Here is a 12865-nt window from a genome sequence, read left to right on the forward strand (position 1 = left end):
GAAGGTATGTGTTAATGTCTTCTATTCAAAGGTGGGCAGGGTCAGATTATCTCTCTGTGAGCTGAACAAAGGCACTTTAGTTTACATTCAGGTCAGGGTCCTCTGAAGCAGGCAATTATGTATGATTATAATAGCAAAAGCAATGAAAAGCAAGTCAAAGAAACAGTTTCCAACATAGAGTAAGAGTTGGTTTTTTCTCTGCAAAAGAAACACATGAGGGGAAAAAAGGGTAAGGGGGAAAAAAAAAAAAAAACCTCAACTTTTAAAGTGGGCAAAGGACTTGAATAGACAATTCTCCAAGTATGTACAAGTGACCAGTAAATACAAGAAAAGAGGTTGAACATCACTAACCATGAGCGAAATGCCAATCAAAACCACAAAAAGAGATTGATTCAAGATGACAGAGTAGAAGGATGTGCACTCATCTCCTATGAGAGCACCAAAATCACAACTAGCTGTTGAAGAGTCATTGACAGAAGGGTGCTGGAACCTACCAGAAAAAGATACCCCATGTCCAACGAAAAGAAGAAGCCTCAACAAGACAGTAGAAGGGCACAATCATGGTCAAATCAAATCACACACCCACTGGGCAGGCGGCCCACAAACTGGAGAAAAATAAACCAAAGGGGTTCTCTCACTGTTGTGAAGGTTCACATGTTTCTGTTGTGAAGGTTCAAGTAAGGCTTCCCAGCCTGGGGATCCAGCAAAGAAACTAGGAATCCCCAGAGAGTCTGACTTACCGTGAAGGCCAGTGGGATTTGATTGCATGATTTCCACAGGACTGAGGAAAACAGAGATTCCACTCTTGGAGGGTACAAACAAAACCTTGTCCACAACAGGACTCAGAGGAAAGGATCAGTGGCCCTGCAGGAGACTGAAAAAGACCTACCTGACATGTTAGAGGGTCTCCTGTGGAGGCTGGGTCGGCAGCGACCTGCAGCAGGACAGTGGAGCAGCACTCCTGGGAGGTAACCACCGGCATGAGCCGAACAACTAACAGGGAGGGAGCACAGCTCCTCTGATCAGCAGATCATCAAGTTAAAGTTTTACTGAGTACCAGGGAGACCCAGTTTTCCCCACAGCCAGTCTCTCCGATCAGGAAGGTCACATAAGCCTCTTAGCTTCATCCACCAGAGGGCAGACAGAAGAAGCAAGAAAAACCACAACCCCACAGACTTCAGAACAAAACCCACAATCGTAGAAAGCTCATCAAAATAAAAAGGATTATGTCCCAGATGGAGGAACAAAGTAAAATTCCCAAAAAAACGGCTAAATAAAGTAGAGCTAAGCAGCATTCCAGGAAAAGATTCAGAATAATGATAATGAAAATGGTCCAGGATATTGGAAAAATAATGGAGAAGGTGAAAGAAATGTTTACCAATGACCTAGAAGAACTACAAAACAAACACTAGAAGGACTGAATAGCAGAATAACTGAGACAGAGCAGATAAATGAGTTAGAAGACAGAATGATGAAAATCACTGCCACAAAACAGAATGTAAAAAAAAAAGAAATGAAGACAGTCTAAGAGACCTCTAAGACAACATTAAAAACACCAATATTCACATTATCAGGGTCCTAGAAGGAGGAAAGGGAGAGAAAGGACCCAAGAAAATATTTGAAGAGATAATAACTGAAAACATCCATAATATGGGAAAGGAAATAGTCGACCAAGTCCAGGAAGCACAGAGAGTCTCAGGCAGGATAAAACCATAGAGAAACATGCCGAGACACACAGTAGTCAGACTGATGAAAATTAAAGACAAAGATAAAATATTAAAAGCAACAAGGGGAAAACAACAGCATACACGGGAACACCCATAAGGTTATCAACTGATTTCTCAACAGAAACTGTACAAGTCAGAAGGGAATGGCATGATGCATTTAAAGTAATGAGAAGAACCTATAACCAAGAATAATCTAACCAGCAAGACTCTTGTTCAAATTTGACAGAGAATCAAAAGTTTTACAAACAAGCAAAAGTTAAGCGAATTCAGCATTACCAAACTAGTTTTGCAACAAATGCTAAAAGAACATCTCTAGGCAGGAAACACAGAGAAGGAAAAGATCTAAAAAAAAAAAAATAAATCTAAAACAATTAAGAAAATGGTAATAGGATTACTGTTGTTGCTATTTAGTCACTAAGTGGTGTCTGATTATTTTGCAACCCGGTAGCCCACCAGGCTTCTCTCCCCAAAGAACTTCTGAGGCAAGAATACTGGAGTGGATTGCCATTTCCTTCTCCAGGGACTCTTCCTGACCCAGGGGTTGAGCCCACATTTCCTGCTTGTCAGGCAACGTTTTTTTACTGGAGAGCCACATGTGAAGCCCACTAGGATCATATTTATCAATAATTACCTTAAATATGAATGGACTAAATTCACCAGCCAAAAGACATAAACCGGCTGGGTGGATACAAAAGCAAGATTTTATACATATACATATATATATATACACACACACACATATATGTATATACACACATATATATACACACACATATGTGGATATGCATATGAATATATATATATGTATATATATATATAACCTGCATAGGAGTAGCTCAATATGTAAGCAAATTCTAACAACCATAAAGGGAGAAGTCAAGAGTAACACAATAATAGTGGGGAACTTTAACACCCAACTTTTATCAATGGACAGATCATCCAGACAGAAAATTAATATGGAAACACAGGCCTTAAATTACAGTTTAGGACAGTTTGACATAACTGAGGATTCCATCCAAAGGTAGCACACCATACATTCTCCAGGACTGACCACCTGCTGGGCCACAAGATGAGCCTTGGTAAATTTGAGAAAATTAAAATCATACCAAGCATCCTCTCCAACGACAACATTATGAGTTTAGAAATAAACCACAAGAAGAAAAACTATAAAAACACAAACATGTAGAGGCTGCACAATATGCTAATAAACAACCAATGGATCAAAGAAAACAATTAAGAGGAAATTTAAAATCTAGAGAAAAATGAACACACGATGATCTGAAAACTCTGGGATGCAGCAAAGCAATTCTGAGTGAAGTTTATGGCAATACTTAATCTTTCCTCAAGAAATAAAAAAAGTCTCAAGTAAACAGCCTAATCTTACACCCAAATTGTTTTACATGTTTTTTTATTTTTTTGTTTGCTTGTTTACATCTAATTGTTTTAACAATTAGAGAAAGAAAAACAAACAAAACCCAGAATTAGTAAAAAGGAAAGAAATCATAAAGATCAGAGCATAAATAAATGAAATAGGGACAAAGATAACAATTGCAAACATTAATGAAACTAAAAGCTGGATCTTTAAAAGTTTAAACAAAATTGATAAATCTTAAGCCAGAATCATCAAGGAAAAAAATGAAGAGAACTAAAATAAACAAAATTAGAAATGAAAAAGGAGAAGTTACTGACTTCATGAAAACACCAAGGATCATTTCAGTCGCTCAGTCATGTCCGACTTTTTGCGACCCCATGGACTATAGCATGCCAGGCTTCCCTGTCCATCACCAACTCCCAAAGCTTGCTCTGACTCAAGTCCATCAAGTTGGTGATGCCATCCATCCATTGCATCCTCTGTTGTTCCTTTCTCCTCCTGCCTTCAATCTTTCCCAGCATCCGGGTCTTTTCCAATGAGTCAGTTCTTCACATCAGGTGGCCAATGTATCAGAGTTTCAGCTTCCACATCAGTCCTTCCAATGAATATTCAGGCTTGATTTCCTTTAGGATTGACTGGTTTGATCTCCTTGCAGTCCAAGAGACTCTCAAGAGTCTTCTCCAACATCACAGTTCAAAAGCATCAATCCAAAACCACGGATCATAAGAGACTACTATTAGCAACTGTACAACAATAAAATGGACAACCTGGAAGAAATGGACAAATCATTAGAAAGGTACAGTCTCTCCCTAGACTGAACCAGGAAGAAATAAAACATATGAACTAACAAATCACAAGCACTGAAATTTTAACTATGATTAAAAACCGCCCAACAGACAAAAGTCCAGGACCATATGGCTTCACAGGTGAATTTTATCAAATATTTAGAGTTAACACCTACCCTTGTGAAATTGTGCCAAAAAATTGGAGAGGAAGGAAAACTTCCAAACTCGTTTTATAAGGCCACAATCACCCTGATACCATAACCAGACAAACATACCACACACACAAAAAGAAAAAAGAAAAAAATTACAGTGATGAACAAAGATGCAAAAATCCTCAATAAAATACTAACAAACAGAATCCAACAGTACATTAAAAAGATCATGCACCATGATCAAGTGGGATTCTATACAGTTCATGGAATTCTCCAGGCCAGAATACTGGAGTGGGTGGCCTTTCCCTTCTCCAGGGTATCTTCCCAACCCAGGGATCAAACCCAGGTCTCCTGCATTGTGGGCAGATTCTTTAACAACTGAACCACAAGGAAAGCCCAGGGATGCAACCATTTTTCAACATGTGCAAATCAATCAGTGTGGTACACCATATCACCAAATGGAAGAATAAAAACCACATGATCATCTCAATAAACACAGAAAAAGCTTTTGACAAAATTCAGCACCCACTTGTGGTAAAATCTCTTTAAAAAGTGGGCATAGAGTGTACATACCTCAGCATAATCAAGACCATATATGACAAACCTACAGCTAGCATTATGCTCAATGGTGAAAAGCTGAAAGTATTTCCTCTAAGATCAGGAAAAAGACAAGAATGTCAACTCTCACCACTTTAATTCTACTTTTTCTGTTATTTTCTGTTGACCAATCATGATACAATGGTATTAAGTGAATAATACTGACATAATTACAATAGTAAAAGATCTTTACCAGTTTTCACAATCAATAGCCAGACAAAATATAAAATATAATTACAACTGCAAGCCATAATGGGGACATGATTAACCTAACAATATAAAATAATTACGTACAATTTGGGGGTTAAGTGGAATGACATGGTAAGTGGAAGGAAAATTATTATATACATTCACATGTTTTCATCTGTCCAGCCAGTCTTTGTCTTGTGGTTTGTGCATTTAATCCATTTCCAGTTAAGGTAATTATTGATATGTATGATCATATTAACATTTTCTAAATTGTTTTGGGTTTATTTTGTGTAGGTCTTTTCCTATGTTTGCATTTTCTGCCTAGAGAAGCTCCTTTAGAACTTGTTGTAGAGTTGGTTTAGTGGTGCTGGATTCTCTTCACTTTTGCTTGTTTGTAAAACTTTTGATTTCTCTCTCAAATTTGAACAAGAGTCTTGCTGGTTAGAATATTCTTGGTTATAGGTTCTTCCTTTTCATTACTTTAAATGTATCATGCCATTCCCTTCTGACTTGTACAGTTTCTGTTGAGAAATCAGTTGATAACCTTATGGGTGTTCCCTTGTATGTTATTTGTTGTTTTCTTCTTTTTATTTTTAATATTTTATCTTTGTCTTTAATTTTCATCAGTTTGATTACTCTGTGTCTTGGTGTGTTCCTCCTTGGGTTTATCTTGCTTGAGACTCTCTATGCTTCCTGGACTTGGTTGACTATTTCCTTTCCCATATTAAGGAAGTTTTCAGGTATTATTTCTTCAATGTCTTCTCAGGTCATTTCTCTCTCTCTTCTTCTGGAACCCCTATATGTGAAAGTTAGTGCATTTAATCTTCCAGAGGCCTCTTAGGCTCTCTCTCTTTTTTTTTTCATTCGTTTTTCTACATCCTGTTCTGCAGCAGTGATTTCCACCATTCTGCTCTCCAGGGCACTTATCCATTCTTCTGCATCACTTATTCTGCTCATTGATTCCTTCTAGTGTATTGTTCATCTCTGTTTGTTGTTTAGTTCTTCTAGCTCATTGATAATTATTTCTTGCACCTTCTCAATGTTTGCCTCCATTCTTTTCCCAAAATGTTGGATCATCTTCACTATCATTATTCTGATTTCTATTTCTGGAAGGTTGCCTATCTCCACTTGGTTGTTTTTCTGGAGTTTTATCTTGTCCTTTCATCTGGGACAAAACCCTATGCTTTTTTCATCCTGGTTAACTTTCTGTGGTGTGATTTTGATTCTAGCCACTGTGGAATTATGGTTCTTCTTTCTTCTGCTGCTGCCCTCTGATGGATGAGGCTAAGAGGCTTGTATAAGCTTCCTGATGGGAGGCACTGATGGTGGGGAAAACCGGGCATTGGTGGGCAGAGTCAAGCTCAGTAAAACTTTAATCTAAAAATCTGCTGATGGGTGGTGGTACTCTCCCTTCCTGTTAGTTGTTGGGTCTATGGGGACCCAGTCCTGGGGTCTATAGGGACTCTATAATAAGGTTAACAGTGACCTCCAGGAGGACTTATGCCACGGGGTTCTTTCCAGGACTGCTGCCGCCAGTGTCCCCATCCCCAGGGTGAACCATTTCCACCCCACTCCTCCACTGTAGACCCTCAACACTAGCAAGCAAGTCCAGTTCAGTCTCCTGTGGGATCACTGCTCCTTTCCCTTGGGTCTAAGTGTGCACAAACTTCTGTGTGTGCCACCCAAGAATGGAGTCTCTGTTTCCTCCCATCCTGAGGAATCCTATAATCAAATCCCACTGGTCTTCAAAGTCAGACTCCCTGGGGATTTCCAATTCCTTTGCCAGCTCCCCAGGATGGGAAGCCTGATATGAGACTCAGAACCTTCATAACGGTGGGATTCTTTGGTATTATATGGTTTTCCAGGTTGTGAGTTGCCCACTCAGTGGGTACAGGGTTTGATTTTATTGTGTTTGCACCCCTTCTACCATCTCATTGCAGTTTCTTCTTTGTCTTTGGATGTGCAGTATCTTTTTTTGCTGGGATCCAGCATCTTCCTGTCGATGGCTGTTCAACTAGTTGCAATTTTGGTGTTCTCACAGGAGGAGAGGAGCACAGGTTCTTCTACTCTGCCAACTTGAACCAGAATCCCCCTCTGGGGTTTTATCTTGTCCCTTTATCTGGGGAACTAACGTTCTGCTTCTTCATTCTGATTAACCTTCTGTAATGTGGTTTTCATTCTAGCCACTGCAGGATTGTAGTTCTTACTTCTTCTATCTGCTTTGCCACTTTTATTCAACATAGTTTTGGAAGTCTTAGCTATAGCCATCAAAGAAGAAAAAGAAGTAAAGGGAATCCAAATTGGAAGAGAAGAAGTTAAACTGTCACTGATGGCAGATGCCATGATACTATATGTAGACAGTCCTAAAGGTAGTACCAGAAAACTATTGGAGCTCATCAATGAACTTGGTAATGTTGCTGGTTACAAAATTAATATACAGAAACCCATTGCATCTCTATACACTAACAATGAAAGATCAGAAAGACAAGTTCAAGAAACATTTCTACTTACTACCACATCAAAAAGAATAATATACCCAGGAATAAACCTACCTAAGGAAATAAAAAGCCTGTACTCCAAAAACTATAAGATGGTGATGAAAGAAATCAAAGTCACAAACAGATGGAAAGATATATCAAGTTTGTGGAGTATAAGAATCAATACTGTCAAAATGACTAAACTACTGAAGACAATCTACAGACTCAATGTAATTTCTATCAAACTACCAATGACATTTTTCAGAGAACTAGGAAAAAAAATCTCAAAATTTGTAAAGGGACACAAAAGGCCCCAAATAGCCAAATCAACCTTGAAAAAGAACAATAAAGCTGGAGGAATCAGTCTCCCTGGCTTCAGATTATACTACACTACAAAGCTACAGTCCTCAAAATAGTATAGTACTGGCACAAAAATAGAACTATAGATCAATGTTACAGGATAGAAGATCCTGAAACCCATGCACCTATGACAAATTAATCTAATTAATTAATAAATAATAAATTAATGACAAAAGAGGCAAGATTACACAATGTGGGAAAGACAGTCTTTTCAACAAATGGTGCTGGGAAAACTGTATAGCTACATGTAAAAAAATGAAATTAGATCAGTCTTTCTGTAATACCATTCACAAAAATAATCTCAGAATGGATTAATGACCTAAATGTGAGATTAGATACTATAAAACCCCTAGAGGAAAACATAGGCAGAACACTTTTTGACATAAACCACAGCAATGTCTTTTTCAATCTGTTTCCCAGAATAATGAAAATAAAAACAAAAATAAATGCAGAAGCTTCTGCACAGTAAAGGAAACAATAAACAAAATGAAATGACTACCCACAAATTGGAAGGAAATATTTGCAAATGATATGACAAATAAGGGATTAATCTCCAAATTTTACAAACAGCAAATGATGCCTAACGGCATCAAAGCAAACAATCCACTCAAAAAAATGGGCAGAAGACCTAAATAGACATTTTTCCAAAGACATACAGGTGGCCAATAGGCATATGAAAAGATGTTCAACATCTCCAATTATTAGAGAAACGAAAGTCCAAAATACTATGAGATATTACCTCACACCAGCCAGAATGCCTATTACCAAAAAAAATCCACAAGCAAGATTCCTTTAAAAAGTGGAAATAGAACTGCCATACAAACCAACAATCCCACTGTTGGGCATACACACCAAGGAAACCAGAATTGAAAGAAACACGTGTACCCCAAAGTTCATTGCAGCACTGTTTACAATAGCTAGGACATAAAAGTAACCTAGATGTCCATTGGCAGATGAATAGACAAGGAAGTTGTGATGCATATACACAATGGAATATTACTCAGCTATAAAAAATAATGCATTTGAGTCATTTCTAATGAGGTGGATGACACTGGAGCCTATTATACAGAGTGAAGTGAGTCAGAAAGAGAAACACCAATACAGTATATTAATGCATATGCATGGAATTTAGAAAGATGGTAGTGACAATCCTATATGCAAGTCTGCAAAAGAGACACAGATATAAGGAACAGAGTTTTGGGCTCTGTGGGAGAAGGCAAGGGTGGGATATTTTGAGAGAATAGCACTGAAACACGTATATTGCCATATGTGAAATAGATGACCAGTGCAAGTTTAATGCATGAAGCAGGCACTCAAAGCTGATGCTCTGGGACAACCCAGAGGGATGGAGTGGGGAGGGAAATGGGAGGGGGATTCAAGCTGGGGGAAACATGTGCACCCATGGTTGATTCATGTCTATGTATGGCAAAAAACACCACAATATTGTAAAGTAATTATTCTCCAATTAAAACAAATTAATTAATTTTTTAATCCACAAACAATAAATGCTGGAGAGGATGTGAAGAGAAGGGGAATCCTCCTACACTATTGGTAGAAATGTAAATTGATACAGCCACTAAGGAGAACAGTAAGGAAGTTCCTTAAAAAACTAAAAATAGAGCTATTATATGACACTGCAATCCCACTCCTTGGAATATATCCAGAGAAAAACATGATCCGAAAGGATGCATGCATCCTAATATTCATTGTAGTGCTGTTTGCAATAGCCAAGACATGGAAGAAACCTAAATGTCCACCAACAGAGGAATGGGTAAAGGTGTGGTACATACATGTTGGAATATTACTCAGCCATGAAGAATAATGAAATAATGCCATTTACAGAAACATGGATGGACCTAGAGAGTGTCAGACTTAATGAAGTAAGTCAGACAGAGAAGGAGGAATATTGTGTGACATCCATTATGTGTGGAATCTAAAAAGAAATGATACAAATAAACTTACTTACAAAACAACAAGAGACTCACAGACTTAGAGAACAAACTTAAGGTTGCCAAGGGGAAGGACAGGGGGAAAGGATAATTAGGGATTTGGGGATGGACATGTACACACTACTATATTTAAAATGGACAACCAGTAAGGACTAGTGTTATAGCACATGGAACCCTGTTCAATGTTATGTAACAGTCTGGATAGGAGGGGAGTTGGGGGAGTATATATATATATATATGTATAGATAGATAGATAGATAGATAGATAGATAGATAGATAGATGAGTCCCCTCACTGTTCACCTAAAACTATCACAACATTGCATGTTTGTTAACTGACCACACCCCAATACAAAATAAAAAGTTTTTTTTAATAGAATAAAACATTTCAGCAGCCAAAAGAAGAAAAAAACCTACAAATCAATAAGAAAACGACAATAGGCAGTGCTCAGAAGCAAAAGACTTGACATTCAAATGGAAAATTATTAAAATGTGCTCAAATTCAACATTAATTAGGGAAAATCTAGTGAAACCATAAAGAAATGCCACTACAAATCAATTAAAATGACTAAATTCAAAAATTAAAACTGACAATATGTGTCGGTGAAGATGTGGAACACAGGGAACTAATTACACTGCCATGGAGTGCAAAATGTGCAAATAATGGAAGAGTAGTTGGTACCAACAACAAAGTAGAAGAAATCTAGTAGTGTCACTCTTATACATATAACTTAGAGAATAGGGCACGTGTATACCAAGAAACATACAAAACCATGTTTGTAGCAGCAAAAGTTGGAAACTGGTAACAACTCAAACTTCCATCAACAGTTGGTGCACAAATGAACTATATTGTATCACACAGAAGACTATGCATCCATGAAAATGAGTGAAGTATTGGTCTTCAGTGAAGCATAGGGCTTTCCTGGTGGCTCAGTCTGTGAAGGATCTTCCTGCAATGCAGGAGACCTAGGTTCAATCCCGGGGTCAGGAAGATCCCCTAGAGAAGGAAACGGCAACCCACTCCAGTATTCTTGCCTGGAGAATTCCATGGATAGAGGAACCTGGTGGGCTACAGTCCTTGGGGTCACAAAGAGTCAGACAAGACTGACTAACACTCACTTTTTCATAGGTCTTCATAACAATACACATGAATCTCACAAAAGATACTGAGCAAAAAAAGATTGCACAATTAATCCATTTAAATAAGGTTAAAAAACAAGCAAAACATATCTGGAAAATAAAATGATAAAGAAAAGCAGGGAAATGATAAAGCCAGGATTTGGGGTTTAAGGAGGAGAAAGGGAGAACTTCTGGAAAGCTCATGCCATTTTATATTCTTTAATCTGTGGGACTGAAACAGAAGTGTTTGCTTTAAAATTTGCATTTATAATACATTGATATATAGTTTCAATATATTAAAACTAAAAACAAAAGTTGAAAGAAAATCAACATATGGTTGAGGAAAAGAATCTAACTTCATTTATTTGGTTGCCTACACATTATTTATTAAATCATCCATATATGATTACAACTTAAAGTCCATTCTTTCTTGCATTAGAGATTTAGTAGCAATTGTTTTCAACAATGGTTTTGACAAGGGTGAATGGGTGGTAGGGCGGAGGGATAGTAAAATTGTGATTATAAAAGCAGGAGAGGGAGACAGTCATGCTCATGGGATTTGTTTTTAAATAGGAAAATTCTAGAGACATAACTGAAAAGAGAAAGGAAGTCTATGAAAGGGTTGCCAAGTCAGAGAGCAAACTGTCACCTGATGAAAGGACTTATGAATGAGCTCAGAGCAAAACTATTTGGAGGAAATCTAAAGAGGACATGCCTGCAGGATGGAGGTTAGTTATACTGGGTGCCTGGCCCAAGGGTACAGTCTCCATCTACACCACGTAGGCGGTAAGATAAAGTTTACTGTATGGTCTCAAAGATTTGATATATTGCTATTTTAAATTATATTGCTTTCCTCTTTTTCCTACTTTAAACATAGCATTTATTAACTGAAGAAAATTACAGAAAAATACGAGCTGCCACATTTTGTCCAATCTTGGCGGCGGGGTTCATGCCCTTTTTCAGCGCACAGTGGCCAGCCTGATGGGTTGTGGTTGACTCGGAAGTGGGGCACGGACCAGCCTTCCCGCCCACCAGCACCCTCACATCTCTGCGGCAGTCTCCTAGGCTAGAGGGCGAGGGCTGCTCTTCGAATCCAAGACCCCCCCCCCCCGGGAGCCCTGCCCCGGCAGCAGCCCCGACCCGGCCCCGCCCCGGCCCCGCCCCGCCCCTGCCGCAGCCCCGCCCCGCCCCGGCCTCAGCCCCGCCCCGGTCCCGCCTGAGCGGGGCATCTCGCCCACACTCAAGCGAGAGCTGCGGTCGCAAGTTTGATCCGCGCCACCGCGGCCGGAGATGCAGTGGGGTGCCGCGTTGTGCCTGCGCCTGTGGCTCTGCCTCGGACTGCTCGACAACGAGCGTGGTGAGCCCTCCGCCTGCCCCAGTGCGCAGCTGGCCACGAGCGGGGACGCCTTCCCTGGGCAAATGGTGGGACTGCACGGACGCGAGACCGGTCGGGGGACGGGGCCCGCGGGACCCTTGGACGAGGGGAGACAGGGTTGAGAGCCAGGAATTCAGATCCCGGAAGGAGCACAGAGAGTCGGGCCGGGCTTGCCGGGATGAAGAAAGGGAGAGGACGGGCCGTGGGACGGCCCCGCAGCGTAGAGATGGGTTCTCGGCTTCACTCCACGGTCTCCGGTTCAGCTCCCTTAGACCTGGGCCCCTTCGCGCTGCATCCTCAACCTGAATCCTTCGCTTGCTTACACGCTTTTCTGAGGAGTCGGGGCATCGCACTGCTCTATCCTGCGATCCGCGCGCACTGAGGTTGTCCCCCAGCGCAGAGGTTGAAATCCCCGCCGGGTCGTAGTCCCGGCTGCGCACTTCCCCGCGACTCTAGTCCGCGCTCGAGATCAGTATTCCTGAGGGAACTCTGGTTGCTGTTCACTTTCCCCAGGCCAAAAGCTGGGCAAAAGCTCGGGATGGAGGAGACAGGAGTAGTCCGGGAGGACTGGGTGCAGGTGTTGGAATTGAGGCTAATCTTGAGTCAGCAGCTCGTCAGTGATCAGCGTGGCAGGAGAAAAAGACCGGCCATCCCGTATTTGAGGGGTAGCACCCTGGACGGCCAAGCTAAGGATCATAAGGCAGGGGCTGCAAGGGAGGGTCTTCAACACAGGAGAGGCAGCGTGGGGACATGTGACGGGAACA

At 40.4% G+C, this 12865-nt stretch overlaps 1 protein-coding gene across 5 annotated transcripts in view; it reads left to right on the forward strand.

Annotated features, from left to right (window-relative positions):
* Window positions 1-11969: 11969 nt before the first annotated feature.
* The window catches only part of FLT4 (fms related receptor tyrosine kinase 4), a 40611-nt gene continuing 39715 nt past the window's right edge, over window positions 11970-12865 (forward strand). For all 5 annotated transcript variants that reach the window (XR_010662472.1, XM_065931216.1, XM_065931236.1 and 2 more), the window contains exon 1: window positions 11970-12083. Coding sequence is in view for 4 of the 5 variants with exons in the window: in XM_065931216.1 (XP_065787288.1) it covers window positions 12017-12083 (67 nt within the window). In the remaining variant the exon portion in view is untranslated. The remainder of the gene's footprint in view (window positions 12084-12865) is intronic.

This window comes from Muntiacus reevesi, chromosome 1 (genome assembly GCF_963930625.1).
Source record: "Muntiacus reevesi chromosome 1, mMunRee1.1, whole genome shotgun sequence".
In the NCBI taxonomy this organism is placed as follows: Eukaryota; Metazoa; Chordata; class Mammalia; order Artiodactyla; family Cervidae; genus Muntiacus; species Muntiacus reevesi.